The 23,170-nt window shown below is 37.0% G+C and overlaps 2 protein-coding genes across 8 annotated transcripts in view; both read right to left on the bottom strand.

The window, feature by feature from the left end:
• Positions 1-3,053, bottom strand: part of LOC139148427 (probable Na(+)/H(+) antiporter nhx-9) — a 93,449-nt gene extending 90,396 nt beyond the window's left edge. For 4 of the 5 annotated variants that reach the window (XM_070719888.1, XM_070719885.1, XM_070719887.1 and 1 more), the window contains exon 1: positions 2,591-3,038. In XM_070719888.1, the coding sequence (XP_070575989.1) occupies positions 2,591-2,864 (274 nt within the window). In that variant the 5' untranslated portion in view covers positions 2,865-3,038. Of the gene's footprint in view, positions 1-2,590 lie in introns of all 5 variants that reach the window. The other variant, XM_070719889.1, reaches the window with a different exon arrangement.
• Positions 3,054-9,776: 6,723 nt separating this feature from the next.
• LOC139148425 (sodium/hydrogen exchanger 3-like) overlaps positions 9,777-23,170 on the bottom strand; it is a 69,224-nt gene continuing 55,830 nt past the window's right edge. The window contains exons 12-14 of one of the 3 annotated variants that reach the window (XM_070719883.1): positions 19,908-19,946; positions 17,112-17,663; positions 9,777-11,792 (exon numbers count right to left, since the gene is read on the bottom strand). In XM_070719883.1, the coding sequence (XP_070575984.1) occupies positions 11,665-11,792; positions 17,112-17,663; positions 19,908-19,946 (719 nt within the window). In that variant the 3' untranslated portion in view covers positions 9,777-11,664. Of the gene's footprint in view, positions 11,793-17,111; positions 17,664-19,045; positions 19,148-19,907; positions 19,947-23,170 lie in introns of all 3 variants that reach the window. The other 2 variants (XM_070719882.1, XM_070719884.1) reach the window with 2 other exon arrangements.

The raw sequence follows: 23,170 nt of genomic DNA, 5'->3' as shown, positions 1-23,170 counted from the left end.
CTTTCTCCTGCAACCAATGTCTGGTAATAGTGAAAGGCGGTTTAAACAGGAGTTTGAGCAAAATCATGGCACGTTTCGCGGAATTCAACTCACATATGCCGGTGTTACAAACGTGACTGCGTACGACCGGGTAAGAGTGTCGTTCATCGAACATTTGATAACAAGTCTAGAAGACCGATTTCCAAACGATACCTTAGATATATTGAGCTGTCTGGATCGCGTTTTCAACGTGAGTCAGTACCCAGATGATGATGAACGCCTTCGCGGCTACGCTATCGAGCAGATCGATCGATTGGCAGCATTTTACGGCGAGCCGAAACAGGATGTAGCAGGCACCGAAGTGCCATCGTTGTTAGATGGCCATAATCTACGTGATCAGTTTCTCGCGGTCAAAAGGACACTTCAAGGTCACGGAGTCCGTTCCTTCGAAGACGCGTGCCGTGTTATTATCACCGATTACGCTGATGTATTTCCGGATTATTCCGTCCTCGCATCGATTGCTCTAGTTGTACCCGTTTCAAGTGTACCGTGTGAAAGGGGTTTCAGTACTCAGAACCGTGTCAAGTGCGCAAGACGCAGTCGTCTATCTGACTCTCATGTTGATGATCTTATGCTGATTAGCATTCATGGTCCACCGCTACGTGACTTTGATATTGACCAGGCTGTCGCAATATTCAATGAGAAGCAGCGGAAGAAGTAAACTGTTATAAACTTGTCAAAGACAGTACATTTTGTGATGTTATCAATTTAATAGTGCTACATCTTGTCTGTTCTGAGTTTACCATTCAAAGTGTTACATTGTGTGTGTTTACGGAGTTCACCGTTTCTTGACTTTTTCATTGACACCGCAATCGCAATATGCAAATTAGGTAAGGACGCACTGAAAAGAGTAGAGGACGCAATTTTGAGTTCTACTGCGTCACAAGGGACGCAGGCAAGAAAACACGAGCGCGACCACTGGTACTGGGTATACCTTTCTGCAAAAACAGCATTTATTCAACTCTTGAAAATCAGTGATTCATCCGTGACAACATCTACACTTGATTCCCAATTTGTGAACTGAAGTGAGTTTCATAAATTTTGGTTATTTCTTTATCCTTCGCATCGACCTGCCGCATACATCTTCAATAATTGTTTTAACACTGGGCTCGCAATATGGTTTTTGCTTTGATTGCCTCAATGGCACACATGCATAATACATCCTACTAGTAGAACGTGATAGTTTATGTTTTGCTGTTACGTGTTTTATTACCTCGGAGGCAAAGTCCGCTAAACATGTCTAGCACAGGCGTATTTTTAGCTTAGGACTTTATCGCATATAATTATAAAGTTGCAGTTTTTCTTATGCGATTTACTCCAGGACAACATGCTGATCGGACATTCTGTCACAGCAGTCTCATAACATTGCATTGCGTGAACCAGTCAACAGTCGTCTTATTTATGTCGGACGGCCAATGAAGTCACCGATATGTGGGTCAATGCGTACGTACAATCACAGACAGTCGACTATTAATGTCGTGCCCCGTCTGTATTATCTATAGTATTATCGAAATCTGAACAAAAGTCAACGTGAACATATCAGTTGTAATGCACAGTACTATAAGGTGTATATTGTATTTCTGAAAGAACTAAAAAGACAGTATTTGGGGCAAATTTTAACTCTGTTTCACCTTTTTTTACGCTAGCCATGCCAAGTGTAAGTTATAACATGGAACGAACAATACAACATTTTGCAGAGTAAAGTTAGAGGGATGTATTGTTACGACCTGATGAACCTGGAATCAAAACTGTTGTCCCCATGGATAAGGTTTCGATCATGTAGACATAACATGATCGCTATTGTATCCAAAAAATATTCTGGAAATAGCATTTCCTTTGCATTCTCGGAAATTATGTAACGGACATCCTGCATTATCAAAGTGTGTACCTAAAACTCAAGTGACTTCTGTGACATTCAATATTGGTCAAAAAAGTTTGGCGTGCGTCCGTACGTCGCGTCGCATGGTTTTATATAACTGTAAACATGTTGTGATTCTACACTCCCTGTTGCCCAACCCCCCTGACAGTGACACCCACACAGCGTAGAGCCAGACTAGACTGGCCTGCCCATGTGGTTTTGCTCCGTGATAGGGTTGTTCACCTACGAATCTGACAGAATCCGAAATATTTATTTACATCTCATCCATTTCTTCATTACACCCTAACCTGGCCCAATTCAATAATGTTGACACCTCGGTGGAAGTTGGTAAAACAACGGAACGGGTACGGTACTCTGGAATGCGTTGGCGAAGACGGCCGCGCCGGTGCAGTGACGTGAGCGATGTCGGTGACGCTTAGGCGCGAAATACGCTGTCGACTGCTAGCGACTTAACCATTGAAATTATATATGACAAACTACCCCCTTATATCTGTGATGCAACCGTTAAATTGGGCAAACGACGACGCCAAGTGCCAGAATTTCAAAATGCATCAATTTCACTCTAAAGTATTAGAAATTGACATTTTTTGTTAACAGTGTAAAAACCGTTGGCGTTGGTCGCACATACGCATCTGATGGCACGTATCAGTTTACGAGTCAAGAAATACTTACCAATTTTAGCATAGCTTGCGAAAAGCACCCAAAGCGAGATGAGATATGGCGTTTCGACGTGATGCCAATTTAGCTGTGCCACAGGGTATCGCTCGGGAACTTCTCTATGATGGGCATGGGCTTCCCCTCCATCGTCCGTGTGATGTTGTTCTTCCGTGAGGAGCGTGTATCCCGCCGTTGCGTTCTGTGCCGACTCTGCAGCTGATGTTTGAAACCAAAACAAGAGTAGAAGCACGAACGGGGCACACTTCCTATTTCGCACGAGAGAAAACATTTTACAATTTTTCCACAGGACAATTCAGCATCTTTTCTTTAACGTTCCCGCGGTTTTCAATTTCTCTGGCATGTTGATTCTACTGGTGCCGATCAAACAGCACACATGGATCCGGCCGGCGTACTCAGATGTGTAGCATGCAAGCAGTGAACTCAGTTCCGACTCTGTAATTATCACAGGCTGGGGACCCTCGCAAAGCAGTTTGTAATTGGCTCCTCTAACTGCGCGCACAATTTCTCTGATATTGTCGCACAGAGCGCCACCGTGTAACACATATACGATTATGCATTACCGCAAATACAGAATATGCGAAAACCGCTTTCTGCTTCTATTGCGAGAATGATTATCACTGACTGACAGAAAATAAATAATGCTATGATAATGTTCTTAAGAGAGGACTGTAAAACCATGTAAAATTTCATGAGATAGAAACAGAATTAGTCTTTTGTTTAAAGTATATGTAGATTTAAAGATTAAAGATTAAACATTAAAGATTGATTGATATATGTTATATACCCATCCCACGGAGAAATTTACCATTGTGTGCTACTGATATTAAAATGAACACGTATGTTTGTACATAGACCCTGGAACTAGGTCCATGGCTTGAAAAACTTTTTAATGTAACAGATGGTATGTAAGCACTAGAAAAAAAAGGGTAGTTGAAAATTTCAATAGTTTTCTTTTGTGTCAGTTTGACTTTAATTACTTTCACTCAAGGACGCATACCAAGAACATGATCTGACATTCAGGGAAAAGTTTTGATAGATTTATATTTCTATCACAATGATCTCACTTTATGTTCCACTTTTCAAAACTTCATGTGATTTGCACAAACCATGACAAAGATGAGATCCAGACACCATCAAGGCACTATGTCTCAAACACACATATGAATATTGGGTTACTATTCTGGGGGAAAAAAAATATGGTAAAATGGATAGCAAGTCAAAATCTCTGCCAACATACCTTGGAATACATTTTGAATTTACAATGTCTCTTGGATACTGGCTCATGTACCCTACAATAGGGCCATTCAGCTGGTCTGATGTTGACCTAAGCTTTTGTTAAATTGTAGCAATATCCAAACTACCTGTTGTTAGTTGGAATATCTCTGATATTAAACAGACACTTTATATTATCCTCCTTCCATCTGAGCAGAAATTCTAGACGTTATGCAGTAAAACAATTGCCCTGGATGGAATATGAAACTACAGTGATCAATAAATGAAAACATAAACACAAATTTTTAATTTCAAAATTTCTGAATAAATTCTTTATTAGATAATACATTCTGAGCATGAAATACACTGGATTGAAATGCAGACACTGATTTCTCAAATGTTGTCATTAATTTGCCATCAAAACTCATGCATATTCATCAGTGTGTATCTCTTACATTCCCGAGCAACTTTGCAATAAATTTAGTATTAAAAAGAAATTTCACATAAGTTTCTTCAAACATGCTCTTCAAATCTTAACAGTATGAAAATAAAAGAAATCAAATGTCAAAATGCTGGTGGAGTGGTGCTTATCTTAATAATATGCATCATCAGATTTATTTTCATATGCTGTCACGGTCTTCCAACTCTGTATTTCATAGCAACTTGAACTTGATTGACATTTTGACAAGTATCAGCGCCCTCTACAGTCTTTGACAGTGCTCTCATTGGAATACCATTGCCAGGTACACATCAACATGTACAAATGACAGCGCCGTCATTCTTAAATGATTATTCAACTTCTAAAATACTTCATACAATTTCACAATTAAAAAATCTACAAGATTGGGAAAAAACAAGAAGCAAAGGTACATTCTAAGTTCACTGACACACTAGAGAAACTCAAATCAAAGTTTTGATGTTTTCATTCCAGAAGAGATGTTTTAAAAATTGACAAGCCAGCTTCATAAGCAAGTTTGCTTCTGTATGCAGTCAAAGTCAACAAACAAGTGGAGAGAAATATTCAACACAACATCAATATCAGACGGTAGATTTCACCAGTAAGCACTCTTGAGGATAACACAGAGAAAGGAAAACAGCTATCATCAAAAGAGATCTTTGATACCTGTTTGAATGCTGCTTTTCTGACATTTCTGTTGAAAAAAAAAATCAAAGATGGCGATACTTTTATCAGAATGTTCTGGTTTTACACACAAGTTGATGGAATGTTGTAACTTGCATAATCATGAATAATCTAGCATTGTCAAAGATCATAACAAAGACAATACAAATTGATTAGATAGAATCAGCAGATTAAATCAACTCATATCATTAATCAAAATAAGTGAATCATATTTGATTCATACAAACAACATTTAATTGGTAATCATGAGTGATTAGTTGAAAATATTTAAACATTACAGAAATTGCTAAAATGTCTATGCTTATAAACTTTGATAATGTTAAGATTAGGGCGCCCTCTACGCCAAATTGAAGCAACACCGACTCAAGAAATTTCTATCAGGTAGTATGCACTTCAAAACTAAGACTTTAAAGTTTTGCACAAAGTTTCGCCAAGAAAACTTTCAACAAATCTCTTTCCAAATCAAGGATAAAGATGAAGATTCACCATGCAAATTTACAATATATTTCACATTACTGATACTTTGAATTTAAAATTGCCACCGTTTACTTTATTAACTCCATCATGAAATCAATTTTGCACTTTTTCAAAAATATCACTTTGTAAACTTCATTCACTCCGAAAGCATTAAGATAGTCTACATATGAAGTAGACTAGAAAGATACTGTAAAAATTTTAGAGTCAAAATATATGTTCTTGAGGTGCATACTACGTTATTGCAAGAAAATGTTACATACTGCATATAGTGGTCTACGGTTGATACTAAGATATTCACAAAATGTCTGAGAATAACTGCACTGTAATTCAACGAGTTGAAAAAGGATGTCTGTCAGAGGACACCTTGGTCAGAATACAGTAGTCATACTAAATCTCATATGTATAAACTAAATCTCATATGTATAAACTAATAGATATGTGAAATAGGCAAAAGTAAATACACATATTAGAAGCATAGACAAAGCAGTGAAATCCATTTCACATGAGCTGTGTTAGAATGAAATCTCTTTGTTGAAAATACTTGAACTAGTCTTTGTGAGAACAAATATTAATAATCATGGATTATATGTCAGCTGTTTGTGAACCCTGTCAATTTTCATTTCAACACTATGAACTGATGGATTATTAGATTTGTCATTGAATGTCTGTAATTATCAGGTGTGTGATTTTTCAAGAATTAAAGAACATGAGCGTAAAACCTCTGCATTTATGATTAAAGGGCACTGATTTCTGATTTATTTGAAAGATGAGTCTGAATGATAAAATATCAAAGAATTGTTTTTTAAGATCAAAGAAAATTAAAGACACTGAATTCATTCCCACTGTGACAGAAATTTAGAAAGTTCATTAACCTTGGCTTTTTGACGAAATTTTATCAACACATATCCATCTAGTAGTTTTAGTACTGTTCCTGGGAACCATTCAAACACAGGTAGTATCTATCTTTCATGGAATAAATGTTGTTGAATTATGACACCCAGTAATTTTAAGTATTTCATCAAGCTTGAATTGATACATCTTAAGCTTGGGGTTGCAATTTTTTTCTATATAATTTCTCATCTATGTGAATTTATATGATATTGAATTAAGATTTTAGCCAGGAGAGGAAAATTAAAAACAAGAAAAACAAGATTAGTTGTGAATCTCTCATATTTGTATTTTCATGAATTGAATAAGGAATATTTGCTAGGATATAACTTAGCAGAATAATCTGATAGTATCATGTATTTCAACATTAGCATTGAAAGTATTCCAAAGAAATAAATCCAAACTTTGCTGTTAACATGTCTGACTTTTTAAGTATAAAGAAGAAAATATTTCTACAAGCACAATTTCATGCATTGTCACTTTTCAGGGTTCTTATAGGTAATATTCTTATATCCATTTGTAAAAATTTACACCCAAAATTTTCCTTTTCTCTAATTACTGACATGCTGATTATTAAAACTCTCCAAAAAAGGCTAAAACCCACAAATGAAATTTGTGATAAGGAAAAAACATCATATTTAGTTTAATGTTAGGAATGATACCTCACCAAGAGGCAAGTAATTTGACATTCTGACCGGTTCAAATGATTGAAATCTTACAATCAATTTTGTATCAAATTCCATAATGCATCATTTTTTATAACTGTCTTGATACAATCTTTGTACCAAAACTTTACAAATACAACATTCAATAGTAACTAGTGTACACTTTACTAGCTTTATCTCTCTTTGAAACTACAGATTTAGCAAAGAATAGTTAATGTCAAAACCTTAGCTTGCAAATAAAGCTGACATAAAAACTCCATAGATGGTCAATCATTATGATAACATAATATTTGTTGATAAATTGATGAGCAGTATTTTGTACTCTCAAATCTATAAAAATACGCAGTATGGCTTCGGTGGCTCAAACACAGACACACAGACACACACACATACCATGGATCAATGCTAAACTCAATGTAATGTCTTTGACTTACATACTTGGTTGACTTGGCAGTGAATGGAAATACAGACGCGAGCAAAAACTGTTTTGAAATTTACTATTTCTCATTTGAAATTTACTATTTCTCAAGATAGTGAAAAAAACAAACAACTTCACAACGTCTTTTGGTCATTTATGGCACTGTCTGAAAAACTCTAGCAAAGTTACAAGTATTGGCCATATAAATATTCTTCATTCAGTATTCAATTTTAACTGTGTCATCAGTGCCTGTAATCAACACTGTTATCATGATGGTATCTTGTATAAATCAAATAATATCAGATGAAGCTTGAATAAAATGTAAGCATTAATAAGAGGGAAATACACTTTTCAGTAAATCAAACAAAAGTAACATACATGAACAGTGAACTGATTATACAGATGATGAAAAAGTATTAATATTCAGGATTTAATTTGACAATTTTCATATTTGAAACATCTTCAATAAGTTTTAAGTTCACTGATGTTTAAGTAAAAAAAGTTATCAACCTATTTCATAATTATTTCACATTTCAGTAAAGGGTTAACCTGTCAGCGAGAATTGTCAAATTAAATGCCAGTGGATAAACAATACTATTATGGAGTAACATCTCTTGTGAGCAAACATCCAACGTACCAAAATTGACACAACTCCTAATTTGTGTTTATGTATGGTAATTATCACAAAGACCTGGAGAAAGGGCACAGAAAATGTTTGCTGTTACTACGCTTTTAAAACTTGACTGTACATAAATCTTAATGACCACATGATAAAATATTCACACTTGTAACTCCCACCCACTCTTAATCATTAATGCTATGAAATCTGTCTTGTGTAATAATATCATCATTGTTTTATAGCTTGAACTGTTCAACATGGCAGGTGATACAGAGATTACAGGGGTGCACAGATCACTTTAACAATCATCAAAACTTAAAAATTATTGTCGCAGACAGCTGCTTACCAGAAGAAGAATGTCTAAATGCCTAGACCACAGAAAATGTTCAGGTAAATTTAATATATCTCAGTGTGGAATACAAAGTCATAAGATTGATCAGAAATTTACCATTGTGAACAGTGGTATAATAAGACATTACATTTTATCATGTCAACTATACAGACAATGAAATTATCAAGGTTCTATTAGTGTCCATTAGAAACCACACAAGTTAATTATCTCAATTGAAAGATGCAGCATGTACATTAGAATTTACTTTTTTGATTCATTTATAATTTTTTTACTTTCTATTTTTTTTAACAATGTCAAAAATAAGCGACCTTCTCTGTCTAAATTAATTTCCCAGCCACTAACATCACCATTATTCCAATATTGGACATTGTGCTTTTCAGTTTGGTATTTACACATATTTATATATATTTTTTTTGCTTTTTTTCAAATATGTTTTTAAAAATTCATTTGCTAATGCTAGAATAAGCCAGTATAGCCACGTTAATTGCATGTTGATTACCCAGTGTCCTATGTGATAGGAATCAAATTTCTGAAAGCCCAAAGGCCTCAGTATGTAATTGAATATTGTACGTCGGGGAAAAAAATATGTTGAGGGGAAGGCTGTGATTATACTAGAAATGAAATGCAAGTACAATACCTTTTACAATAGAATTACAGCATGCTTTTCAAAACATTTCAAGTGGGGTCCAAAGAAAAGGACAATGACATTTGCAAACTTCTGATGGGAGATAAGGTACAGGGAAAATTATCAGATGAACTGTAATAATATGTACTTGGAAATTTATGTGTACTGTATGAAACTTACACACACGTACATGAATGTGATACCTGAACCCCTTTGAAGGAAAAGGAAATATTTATGATCATTCCAGTATCCCTGTGAAAAGGATATAATGATTACACCTAACCTTTTATCCTTGTGGATAAGACTTGACTGAATTTACAGAGTGGGAACCTTGATCTTTGACCCTTGACCTTTACAAAGAAGGAGAGAATGGTCCATAACACTACATATAATAGGGGGAGGGGGTGGGGTGGGTTAGTATATAATGGCTCCTGAATCAAACTTTGGTTGGTATTGTACACAAACTCCTCTTCATAAAAGTCATCTCTTACCACAACATAGACTGATAGGGAAACATGAAATTATCCAACAAGATGGCCAGATTGGTCCTCAATATATACATTTCAGTACATACCTGATGAATAATTTTTCAAGAAGACCACAATTAAAAATAAAATTTATGACTTAATAATTGAGAAATGATTATAGAATTATAAAACCTGAGTTGTGATATTTCACCTGATGTCAGTTTTGAGGGTTATTTACAATTATTTTAGTTTGTTGATGAGTAATATGAGTACACGTATTGTTGGGGAATAAAATATAATTGGATCCATACATTCATTTGTCATTGTAGCTATTTACATTTCATGAAGTTGCTTACAATGTTGCAAAAGCAGGAAAAGCTGACAAATTTACAGCCAATGAGATCTTAGTGAGTTCACAAGTGTTGTAGATGTACAAGTACATTAGCAGCATAGCAAGTTGAATTTCATAACAATGGTTTTGAAAAAAGAAAGGTATCTTAATTCCCAAAATTGAATGTCTATTTCAGTTCTTAGCATGGAAATCTGTATTTATGAATCTGAAAATAATGGAAGCAAAACATCATTCAGTGCCGCATTTCTTGTGGCATGCATTTGCCATATGGTTGCTATAAACCAGTCTGCACAAGTTGACATACTATTGTTTTGTGATGTCATGATTTGAACTGTGATTATGATCAAACAAATCCTTTTAAAATATATATACCCTGCTTCTTTGTCTTGAACATAAAACAAAATGAGAAGAAACTCTAAGATTAGGCCGCAGTTCTGACATGTTTTGAGACAAGAGAACTGTTTATGGATGTACCAGTGAGCCATTGATATAAACAAAAGCACATCCCCTTCTCACTGTGAGGGCTCTCTATCTCCCAAACATTAAACATATCCTGCCTGGCCGGCACCTGTATACCCTACTTTGAAAGATTTTATTCTTTTCACGGGTTTTCAATCCACAGGGTATAGGTTGCAAATTTCAACTTCAAAACCATGCAGCAGTAAGCCCATTTTCATGAAGTATTTTGATAAAGAAAAGAAATACTCTCTCTTGATTACTGTAGGTTGCACAAAATCAAATACAGTCATAGGAATAATATTGCCAGTTTCTACATATCAAGAGTTTCATTTCATTCTGTTTAGACTGGTATAATTCAGACATACCCTCTGAAAACAATTCCTATTTTCAGAATAAATGTGAGGTAACTTACAGTATTATCTTTAGTTTCATACATTTATAGGTAAAGAAATTAATGTTATGGTTGTCACGTAAATCCTACAGTTCATTATGAATTTTATGAGTCTTCTTCACAAGTTTTTCTGCATCCTGACCAGAAGGGAATGCTAAAATATGCCATTCAGGGAGGCATATAATTTTTGTAAACTTCAATCCCTATGGGCGTTATTGCACCATTGACAACAATACAGTTAAAACAATGGTAGACCACTGAGGTGAAAGGTCATGCCCCATTGAATGAATTCATTTCATTCTTCGTCATGATTGGTCAAAGCTGATTTATATTTAGAGAATGAGGGATTTGATTGTGATTTCTAGTGATCAAATTTTGAATTACTGTTAGATTTGGCATTCCACTCACAACATTGGCAACCATTGATTGCTTTAGCTCGATCAATTGAAAATGCTGTATCTAGTACTTAGCAACAAAATACAAAATACAAGATTGTTTCTTCAAATTATATCATTCCATTCCATGCAAAATCATTGTTCTAAGAATTCATAAATTAGCTATGATTTCTGTAATTGTATGATGCAATTTGTAATATCTGAATTTGTTGATTCTCAGTCAATTTAAAAAATAAGACATCAATATAACCTGATGCATGCCATCAATTCCTAGTCAATGTTTACACATGAAGTTTGGAACACTAATTTGTGATTGTAACGACTTAGATAAGAGACTAATCATGTGATCATAAAAGCAGCAACTGTCTGGGATTTCTCACAAGTTGTGAAGCATTTCAAAAAAATGCAATTTGCATGATACACTTTAAGTGCATGGAGGTACTCCTCATAGAAGAGTTTACAATGTTTACAATTTTTGTGTCATTATGTACATCCTCTGTTCAAGGGTTTGATAAATCTGCCACCTTTCACACGGTTGATTCAAAATCATATTCCTGATCCAACGACTTGTCTGCTCCGATTTCCACAACGTAATCTTTCTTGCTTGTCAGTGGAATACTGTCAGGAAGCAGAGGCGAGTCCACAGTATCACCGGCGTCCTGACTGGCATGGATATCCACAATGTGACTGTCGTCATGGTCACCACGGTACAGGGATTGTCTTCTCCACCAGAATCTGTCAACAAAATCACAGTGATCTCATTAAATAAACACACACATCATGGTCATTAGTCTCTCTCTACATTGAAATTATTATATTTATGAAACCTATAAAATACGCCACATGGTACATGGCATGCTATCTGTGCATTTTACATCACTAGCCATCTGCAACAGCACAAGCTAAACAAAACCTTCAATGTCAAGTGCAAAGTGCATTTGTTTGACACATCCTGAATCTTTCATAATTTATGTGTTTGAAAATATGCGATATTAAAACTATCAAAATAAATTTTCAAAGGTTTTCCTTCTTCATTGTTCTTATTTTGCCTTATGAACTTTTACCAAAACTTGAATACTTCTTCTAAAATATAACACACCTAGATTGTAAGTTAATACAAATATAAATATTATTCTTAAAGACATGCATTCCAGGCAGGTTATTTCCATTACAACTTATTGATTCATTCCATGCATAGGTTTATTTCCAGGAAGAGTTGCATTGCTGTACAAAGCACCACACAATACTTGCCATGCTTTGGTTTACCAACATCACTCAAGCAGGCATACTCACAGAATATATCCAGAAAAGTCATGATGATATGCAATGTGGTTATTTCTGACACAAAATGTCTACTGATCTTTGTTGTTGAGATGACATGATATTTTGTTTTAATGTGATTTGTGAACAGAATGGAGTGTTAGAAGGTACACTGTCAATCATTTGTTTTCCGGTTTTTGCATGAAATATCAGTTTTGACAAACTGGTTTCATTTTGCTCAGTTGCAAGTCCCCTTTCAACTCTCTCAAAGAAAATGTCAAGAATAAAAGAAATACATCCTAAAAAGAAATGACACAGCTATAACTGTCACTGGCTATAACTGTCACTGGCTATAACTGTCACTGGCTCTTTGGGGGAAAAATGTTAAATGTTGTATCTCACCAGAATTGACATGTTTTTCTTCGATGACAACCAGTAGTGGAGTATCGTTATTTTCAACACAATGGAAATTTTCTTGTGGATTTTTCCAGAGACTCGCTGTATTGTAAGGGTAGTCAAGAATCAAGAAATATGTAGTGTGCACACAACAACACTACATGGAGTTCTTTTTTTTCTTTTCACATACACTGGGAGATACAGCATGGACAATAGGCAGGGATACAGACTAGGCAATACTGGGACTGCAACTTTTATATCAAAGAATTGGAAAGAAAAACTTTACTGCGCAAAATATCAAATTCATAGGAGTGCATTTCAAAAACTGCTAAAAAACTGTAAACTTGTGCCATAAGGATTAAAGGGCATGTACCCTTTGCAAAAGAGGGGAATGTAAAAAAAAAAAAAATTAAAATGTAAATGGAGGGAAAACAATGGGAGTTGCATGACGATGCGAAATGTAAGATGCTTACATGACTTGTGGAAATGTTTGGCTGCTAAAACATTGATTTGAATTGTGCCAATATAATGCATGAAGTCACAGCATGCAAAAATCAACAATGAGCATGTCAAAAAAAATAGACAATTAAGAAATGGTATTTCTCAAAAGCAATGCAGCTGATTGTTTATTTTCTGATTTATTTCAGACAGTGAAATGATATGAGTGAATTGAGATGAGAGAACAACATACACCAATGTACACTGTACAATAGAACTCCGTGGTACTCCATTGGAGCCAACTCAACACAGTTTTCAAATATGTATTACAGCCCAAACAAGGGACTATGTGCCCAAGGGTAGGTGATCATTCACCCAATGTCAGGAGGGTAAATGGTCTCAAGGATACACTGTCCCTTGATGGGGCTATGTTTTTATTACATGCCTCTCTTACTTTTCACTTCAAATTTTGGGGTTTATTTACAAATGACAACCATATGCTATGTTTCAATGATAGATAAAAATCTGATAAAAATTGAACACTTTTCATCATCAAACAGTGCATTGATATGTTTAAGTCACAGTTATGCAGTTTATCAAATTTTTATGCATAATTCTATAAAGATAAGACATCCTATGTAAAATGTGATTTGATCTTTTGATGAAAAGTTGTCAAGTAATAGTTGAATGTAGTTTGGGGTCAGCTTCAGTCAAATGATGACTATGTGGTCTGCTACGTCATCAACGAGGTACCATTGAATCCTACAGGGCGTGCAATGTTCAATCAACAAGGCATGTAATAATACAGCTGAGAGCACACTCTCTGTCAACATTCTATGTGAAAGATGTGGAACTAGAAGACTGTTATTTTGATGGTGTTTTAATGGTAATGCTAATGGTATTGAGAAGATGAATATGATGATGGTAGTGTGTTTTTGCGTATATCATGTACATGTTTTCCAATGATTTGTTTCTGATCAAGGAATCACATGATAAACACATGCAACTCCAGCATACATTGTGATTGGCTAAAACATTACCAGTATCATGCCTATGAAAGTGTATATAAAAATTTGATACTGTTTTCGAAAGCTATCACCTGTACCTGTTCGCTGGTACGGGGTGTACATGACAGATTAATACATACAAAAAGTTTTCCATAACTTCAGCATAGAATGTCAAGGCAGAAAGGTAAGGGTTCCCAACACCACTGATACAAACTCTTCTCAAACACTCAACAGCCTTGCCATTCATTGATTTTGGTAAAAGACATTTGTTAGTGCGCCCTCTTTGGACGACTTTGGGAAGGATATGCAGTATGGTGGTTCTATAATCATGGATATCACTCAATTTGTGCATTGCATTGCAGATAATCCTTGAAAAAAATACTTCCCCAATACAAACATATGACAAGGTTAAGATTTATATATTCTAGTGGAAGACATTTCATTCACAGTGAGAATTTAAATCCGAGATCAAACGATGTATACATTTGTCAATCCTATAAACTGACAAACAAGGACAGTCCCTTAGCCCAGACTAAAAGGTTCTTTACACCATGATTGTTTAAATTGTGAAAGAAATGAACAAATTTATAGTTTTTGAAGAGTTTCAGTGATAATGTTTGGAAAGTCTGTGATTGATAAGAGAGAGAGTTAATACCACAGAAAAAACAACTTTCAACTTAAAGTTGCATGCAGAATTCTACAATCACTTCAAAATTACAATTAAAGAAAAGAAAAGTTTAAATTAGCAAGTAAAAGAAGGCAAAGCACAACAACAAAACAATAAAACTATCAAGATGAAGTGTCAAAAGTTGTAGACACTAGTGCAATGACCTCTCTTTCATTCATATTTCTGGATGAAGAATGGAAACCCTGGTGTCTAGGCTGTAGACATAGAACTGTCTATTTCAGCTGCAATACTAAATGTATAAATGTCTCTGCTATAGCCATCTACACTATGATGTCTATCACAAAGTTTGGCATTTGTATCTGTTCAAACAGCAAAGTTTGTGTATACACCTCCCTAGGAATCCAATCTCAATATACAGACATCATGGTGCTTCATTACCATAGCAACAGAAAGTGAGTTATCCATGTTGAGTAGGCTATGCCAAGTTGTATTCACATACAAAGCTTCACACCACGGACATTTGCAAAACTAAATCTAAGCTACATATTTACACTAATTACCAGTACAATGACTACTACGGGCAGCATTTATGAAGGAACTACTTTCTCTGTGATCAGCATGGTGATGACACAGTATGCTATGGGTAGAACCTCTGCTTTATTGACAAAAATGCTTTGAGATATTGAGAAGTAATTACATGCTGTATGCACAGATGTAAAGATAATAGGAAAAGATCTCATATAGTTCCCTTGTGCTTTGGGAATTCAATTAATGATGATCAACTTGCATTTGTTTCAAAAGTTTATGACTATATCATGCATGAAATGTGAGTTCTGCTTGTGGACATCACAGCATACCCTAATGTTTCAAATGAGACATTTCATCTTTTGCCTGACTATGAGCCTGGTCACTGTCCTTGGAGGGTCCATGGCCAGGGCATGATCCCTGGACAGTCCATGGCCAGGTGGTCAAAATTCAAATTTTGTACAAGGAGCCTTAGAGAAATATTTACTTCATATCACTGGTCTTTACATTAAAGAGGCACTCCCACTTGGTAACATTTTTAAAACACATTTTTTTAATACCAACATTCGATATTTGACGTTGCGACTGCACGTGGATCGCTAGATATCGATAAAAACATGTCATTTCCCTAGCGTATTTTTCACATCCCGAAGTTTTATGATCGTTTCTGATTTTGACCCGAAATCCCCCGAAGGTTTGTTGTTGTGCTGATGGACGATATTCTAGGGAGTCTAAAATAAGTTCGAACGACGCAATTGATTTACTTCTCACTGCGAAGACTTTATATACAGCATTATGCCTTTACCTCAGGTAAGTGTTTTATAACTGCTCCTTAGTTTTTGTCGTTTTCATTATTCTAAATCAGTTGCATTATATTTTTAACCAATACCACATAAATATCAGTTTTTACGTGTTAAATATTAGCCGCCTCCGATGACTACATTTTGTCGTCTGCCACACAGTACGTGTGGCTCGCCGCGCGCGTGGTATGCGTCTATGCATACCACGCGGCGGCTGCTATGTATCAACCACGCGTAACTGCTTGTCATCTACGCGAATTCTGGTGGAATCAGCAAAAATTGTTTTTCGTTTTTTTGCCAAGTTAGTAAGACTCAGCTTTCTCCCGCGGGCCATGACCGATCACCGACGCGAGTGGTACTGTGGCGTACAGCAGCATAAGCATAGACTCGTACTCCATAGCTTAGTTGACAATGGCCTAAGAGCCGAACGTTCAACGTTCGGAAGCTGAATTTAGGTGGGCCAACGGAATTCAAACTTTTACTTTCTTGAAACCATGTTTTTATCGATATCTCGCGATCCGCGCGCAGTCGCCATGTCAATATCGACCGTAGGCATTAAAAAAATGTGCTTTAAAAATGTTACCAAGTGGGAGTGCCACTTTAAGAGCCAATACTCAGACACTTTACTAAACTGTTCATAAATGTTTTACCATTGCATAGCATTATCAAGCATTCTACTTCAATTTTACAGAAAGCTGTTTTCAGAAAAAAGGGTAAAAACTGTTGTGTTAGAAAAAATAAAAACAGAGAGCTCATTTCTCTGTGTCCCACTGATTCTAACACAAGGGATCCTATGAGTAGCATTACTAGCAGCATGAGGGTAAAAGCAAAATCAAAGTTCATAGCAATTTGCTGAGTGGATGCCGGTGAGTTTTTGGTTAGAAAGCAGTGTCTACACATCCTGGGTTATCGTAAGCCAAACATTCAAATGAGCCATCAGCAATGATATGCGTACATTCAAAGCATTGCTCTGGATTGTCAATTTCTATGACACACTCACCAGATTCCTGTTCATCATGATGGCGATGGTGATGATGATGATGGTGGTGGTGGTGGTGGTGACGTCGTTTCCCGCGAGGTCTGTGATGATGATGGTGGTGATCGACATCATCATCTGAGTCACTATCACCGAGATGCTGAGCTCTGCGTGGATGTGCATAGCTTGTTTCATCATCGCCATTGTACTGGTCATCGTCTTCTGCATTGTTGAAGAAATGTCCCTCTGCAGGTGTGGACTGTGCCAAGGATTGGCCAACTTTGTCCTCACTGGCAGGGTCATCAGGAGCATCGAGATCCTCTAGACCCTCCTTGTCATCTTGACCATCAGCTTTGCTGACATCCGCTTTTGCTGCATCCACTTCCTCATCAGATCCTGTTGGGGAGGGAGTCGGCGTTCCCAGCGCCCCAAACGACTCTTCCCGGGCTCTGTCAGACAATCGTGGCTCGCTATACTGTTTCCATGGCAACAGTGCTTCGGCAGCAGTGGGTTCAATCTCTGGTCTTGGAGAGGCAGGCGCGTCAGTTTCATCATGCCCATTGTACTCGCCAGCACCTACATGGACAAAGAGAAACGCAAGATCAGAAAACCTTATATCTTCTATCATAGTTGTTAATTATGATGATTAATGCACTATTGGAATGGGGATGTATCAGGTTTATTGGAATGGGGATGTATCAGGCACTGGTGCAGCCATGCATCTTATCTGATCATTCAAGGGCCAGTAACAGCAACTTTTGATGATTTTTTTCACTGTATTTTTGTTTTTTATGTCAACTACAGTTTCTTGTTCTACTCAATGAAGAATGTTGAGATATAGTGTTGAGCTTGTCAACTCAGCCTGTACATGTGTTAACTGCATTGTTATTATTGACAAGTGAATTCAGGTGTGGACTAGCATTCAGACGCAAACAATAACAATGCATTTTACTTGTATAGATGCTGTGTAGACAAGCTTAATACTAGTTGGTGTTTCAGTATGCTGTGGGGAGTAGAACAAGAACTTGCAATTTACAAAAACAAACAATAATTGTGAAAAATCATCAAAAGTTAGAGTTTACTGTCAGTGAAGTGTTGATTTTGGTTTCTTATGACAGGCAGGTTATTCTATGCCAAGTTATCTTGATTAGTATGAAATACATGTTCATTAACCACAGCAGCTTAGTTGCATTGATTAGTGTTACAGGCACAGCATTTCTGTGTTAGAGAAAAAATAAAATGTTAATCTCTTATGTCACTTCAGTTACTGCTACAGAAATTGAGCTGTATACAGCCACAACACAGCAACAATCTACAGACTGCAAGAACATCAGAAGGCCAAAAAAGCCAGGCTAGCTGAGTAACCAGGACAGTCAGTGATCCATATTCTCTGTGGAAATAAGTAGCTTGTCAACAAAACGTTTGCTGGTCAGATTCTCTTTCAAGACAAAGTACCACACCCTGCTTTCTTATCAGGACACTAAAATAGACGTGATACCAGTATTGGAGGCACAGTGAATGACGGCTTTATCAACTAAATGAGTAATTGGTGTTTTACAGTCGATGAAAAAGTGAATGGTAACTACAGTTTAAAGTGTGTATACTAAAAATGAATGGTTTTCTGAGCTTTGAATTTTTTTTTAACATCTTCATAATTGTATTATAATTAAACAAGATGAAGGAAAAGTAGGCTGGAAAAACCTCAGTTAATGGCTAAACAGCACAGCTTTGAATGGACTCATGTAATTGGAAGTGAACCTATTTATTTGGTCTTGCTCTGCCATAGCATCCATAACACATGTCATGTATGGGCTGACAACATTTTAGTATTGACTAGGAAGGTGTTGTTAAGTTAATATGGTGGCATGTACTATTTTGGTTAGAGCTACTGGCATGCATGAAGCGATGTAGGATGTTTGGCGCCATCGATGGTCAGCAATGGTACCCAACAAACATACCTACAGAAGATGCCACTATGTTAACTAACTCTAAAGCTGTTGCAGTGACTTTAGGCTGGCGTTCAACTTGGCTGACACTCGTGTCTGAAGCCTTTCTTGCACCTGCAAATATCACAGGTGAACAAACTGCCGTCAACAAGTAAGTAACATAGCAACTACTGACATGCAGGTATCTATCATTCCCATGATGCAATTCAGAGAAGTCAGAGGTCATTATGGATTGAAAAGCATAAAAATATCGTCTTCTATACTGCACTGTTATTGATATGGCACTTTGGAAATCTTAAATTACAGCCAGTTACTTCCAATCATAATCTATCTAAATTAATTTATTGACTACTCCAGATAACTACAACTTTCACCACAGTAATATGGAAGCACCCTGATGCATTGAATGGCACGTTGTAACCTACCATGCAGGGATACCAGAATTTAGCAATTCATCCCCGATATTTTATTTCCACAATATTATATTTCATGGTGAAATAGGCAAGGTAGAGCAGAAATGAAAAGCTACAATTGTAGAATAGAAGGAGAGAAAAGCAGTATAACATCAAATAGCCATGTCGATTTCAATCAATATAGAGAAAAATTGTCTGAGAAAGATTTTGAATATGTCAAGGAATGTGAGAACAAATGCTTGAAGAGGTCATGTAAATGTATTGAAGGGGTCAATGAAAATCACTGATTGTTATTGGTTATCTGTTATACTGAACATTATGACACAAAGCTAAGTGACTGTAATGAAACATCAGTACAAAAATATTGTTAGTACCGGTAACACAGCAAACATCAAGAGTGACACAAAATGTAACATAATCCCATTCTTCTCAAAAATTACAGGCTTTTCAATCTATTTTACCTAATTTTTGGTACCGGTAAAGCCTATTGCTTGCTACAGCTTTGGTGGAATTGGTACAAAGAAATGGAGGTACAAAGGTTATTAAAATCAGTCTGTTTGCTGGTGGCCTGCTGTACACAGTTATTTGTAGGCACTTTGCTTTGGGAACACAGGAGCAAAACCTAATAATAAATTTTTCATTGAAGGTGTTATGGTTGAATGCTATTGGTTCGTTGATTCATCAAATGACACACACTGGATGTAAACCTGATGAGACTGCTAGATCATGGATCAAAAATGTCACTTTTTAACAATCTTAAAAACAACTAGAAAGCATTTGCAAGCAAAAGCGAAGTTCCAGAGACCAGAGCAGCGGAAGAAACAAGAGAATGTGTGACAAAGATAGGTGCAGAATGAAAGAGTGCTTTTAATATTCAAGCACGTACCTATAGGGCTGCTAGCAGTAAACACAATGATATACAACTAAAAGCAAGGCAGTCCACAGATTACAAATGCCTACATGTACGGTAAAAACGCAACAGATACATACGGGGGCGACAACGCACGGACATTCTCGCGAGCCAGAGCAATAATTTTCGCTCCGCTGACCAACGCAAAAATCAATCACTTGACGGGTAGCGCTGAGTTGTTGCCGTAAAGAGGCGCGTGGTTTATGACGATGATTAGACGAGAGGAAACATCGGACCTAGGCCGTTGAAATTGAAAACCGAGGCCACATGCATTTTCATTTGATTAAAAGCACAGACTAAAACAATTTTCATTGCAATGTCGCTGTTTTCACGAGATACTGACCGTTTGATCTTGGAAAGTTGAGCTGCTTTAACGTGCAGCCAACGCATGCCGGCGCCGGTGCGGTGACGGCTGTGTGTTACCGGCCTGTGTGTTAACGGCCTCGCAGACTGATATAGGAAAAACCGGGGAAAAACCGCTGGTGGCTCCTCAGAAATACGGCGGGCAGTTTCTCCGCCAAAACAGCCGATTTTGAATCCAAATTTTCCTTTGACCTTCGTTTCGAGCACACCCACCCACCTCGCCTAGGTACACGATGTACCCAGCCGCGCTTGTAAATTTAGGGAAAGCTATAATTTTCTCTCTCTATGCGACCGAAGCCATCTTATGTGCCGCCATTGTTACATTCGGGCGAAACAGTATAGCGCCACGTACGGCGAGTATTTAGAGAAAAATAAAATCAAAAAGCAACAAAAACAAAGCGAAAAAAAGCTAGAATTATTAAAGGGAAACCTAAGTCCAGCGACTTTGACAGTTTATCCCTTCCAAAATCACCCTTGAGTAAAATGCAGCTCAAATTTGCAACATAATTGCACGCGCTGACGACTACGGCACGACGAAAAGAGAACTTGAAGTAGACGACATTTATGGAAATGAGCCCGGAATTCCATGGGCGCGAAAGGGCTCATGGGAGAAGCATGCGTGACGTCATCGGCGATACAGACGATTGTAGCTTGCTGCTGGAGGAGATACTGTGAACAGTTTAGCGCGTTCGTAAGACGACTATGGAGAGTTCGGACAGCGATACTTCTGACATCGAGTATTACTTTTCCCTGACTGAAATCAAACCATACTAATTTGAACCTGTCCAAGATATGTAATAATTAGAAAGCATCTAGTCTCAAAACATCGTTCATATCTTGGTTGCTTGCGTTTTGTGTATGATTCAGCGGAGGGAGTCACTGTGCTTCTTGTACAGACCCCGAACTGGATTGGAGAGACTGAGTGACCCTGCGATCCTTCAACGCTACGTTTCTAAAACAGAGTTTTCTGTATCAATCGCTTAAAATAAATTTTTGGTTCGTGAATGATACGGAATGATTGACTGATTGTATATGTTACTGTGTAAGTCGAGCTTGGCCAGATCTTTGAGGTTGCGAAATCTTCGATATGTATCAGAAAATATTTATTCGCGATTTGACAAATCTATATAGTGTCGTCTGTTTTTCGAAGCTGGTGTCGAACTTAGGAAGTCGGACTTACTCAGATCTACAAAGTGATGAAATCGCCGATATAATGAATATTTGCCAGCTAATAAAAAACAGTATGTTGTAAGGAATATGTTTCATACAAGACCAGCCCACACTCCCGATGATTTCCGATAAGTCCTCTGTTCAAGTCCCGATCGCCAAGTAAACATGTTTACATGTAAAGAATGTAGGCCCTAATTTGTGCAATGGCCTCCCGAGTCCCGATGATATCCAATCGCCCTCTCGACGAAGTCCCGTGTGGACATTTAATGAAAAAAAATGCTTTACATGTAAAAAATGTATTTCGTGCATTAATAAATCCAATAATGTAAAACATACAGTATTCTTGACTTCCGGCCATGGATGCTATTTTTGAACTAAGAGTCGGACAGAGGTATTTGGGTGGTCAGATCTGTTAGGTGGTGAAATCTCTGATATACATCGGATATTTACCCACGATTTGACAAAGTATCAATGTTTGGTCGTCGCTAAAAGAACATTCAATAATACTATGTATTACCGACCTGAAGAACATGATAAGGGATATAACGTTGTATCTTTTACAGATTTTTAAACTCGCCCGATTTTCTTTAGCCACTGTCTTCGAAAAAGCTGTTCTGTGGGAAGACGGTAAAAGCTGACTCCGTTTGTTCTTCCCTGAGTGATTTTTTGCACTCAACTGAACAACAGTTAACTATTTTTTATGCTACTGAGCATTAAAGAGTCGTAACGTGCAGAACTGCACTCCTGCAGTCATAGACTCCAATGCTTTGGTAGGCTGTCACACACGTTCGTGTATCGCCGATGACGTCACGCACGCTCCTCCCATGAGCCCTTTCGCGCCCATGGGATTCCGAGCTCATTTCCATAAATGTCGTCTACTTCAATGTCTCTTTTCGTCGCTCCGTAGTCGTCGGCGCGTGCAACTATGTTGCAAATTTGAGCTGCATTTTATTCAAGGGTGATTTTGGAAGGGATAAACGGTCAATGTCGCTGGACTTAGGTTTCCCTTTAATAGCTGAACGCAATATGATAGTCGAGCAATGCAGAATAAAAAATAAATAAATAAACACAAAAGAAATGCCCGTAAACCCGTCTGAGTTGAGCGATGACGTCATAAAGCGTGTCGCGATGCATCTGGGTAATTAAGGTAAAATTTGTGTATAGCATGTTCTATGATAGTAATACCGGAAATAGAGAAAGAAAGAAAGAAAGAAAGCAAGAAAGAAAGAAAGAAAGAAAGAAAGAAAGAAAGAAGAAAGAAAGAAGGAAAGTGAGCAAAAA

Source organism: Ptychodera flava, chromosome 13 (assembly GCF_041260155.1).
Source record: "Ptychodera flava strain L36383 chromosome 13, AS_Pfla_20210202, whole genome shotgun sequence".
Lineage (NCBI taxonomy): Eukaryota > Metazoa > Hemichordata > Enteropneusta > Ptychoderidae > Ptychodera > Ptychodera flava.
The sequence above is the reverse complement of the archived record's forward strand: the minus strand, read 5'-3'. Positions and strand labels throughout refer to the sequence as shown.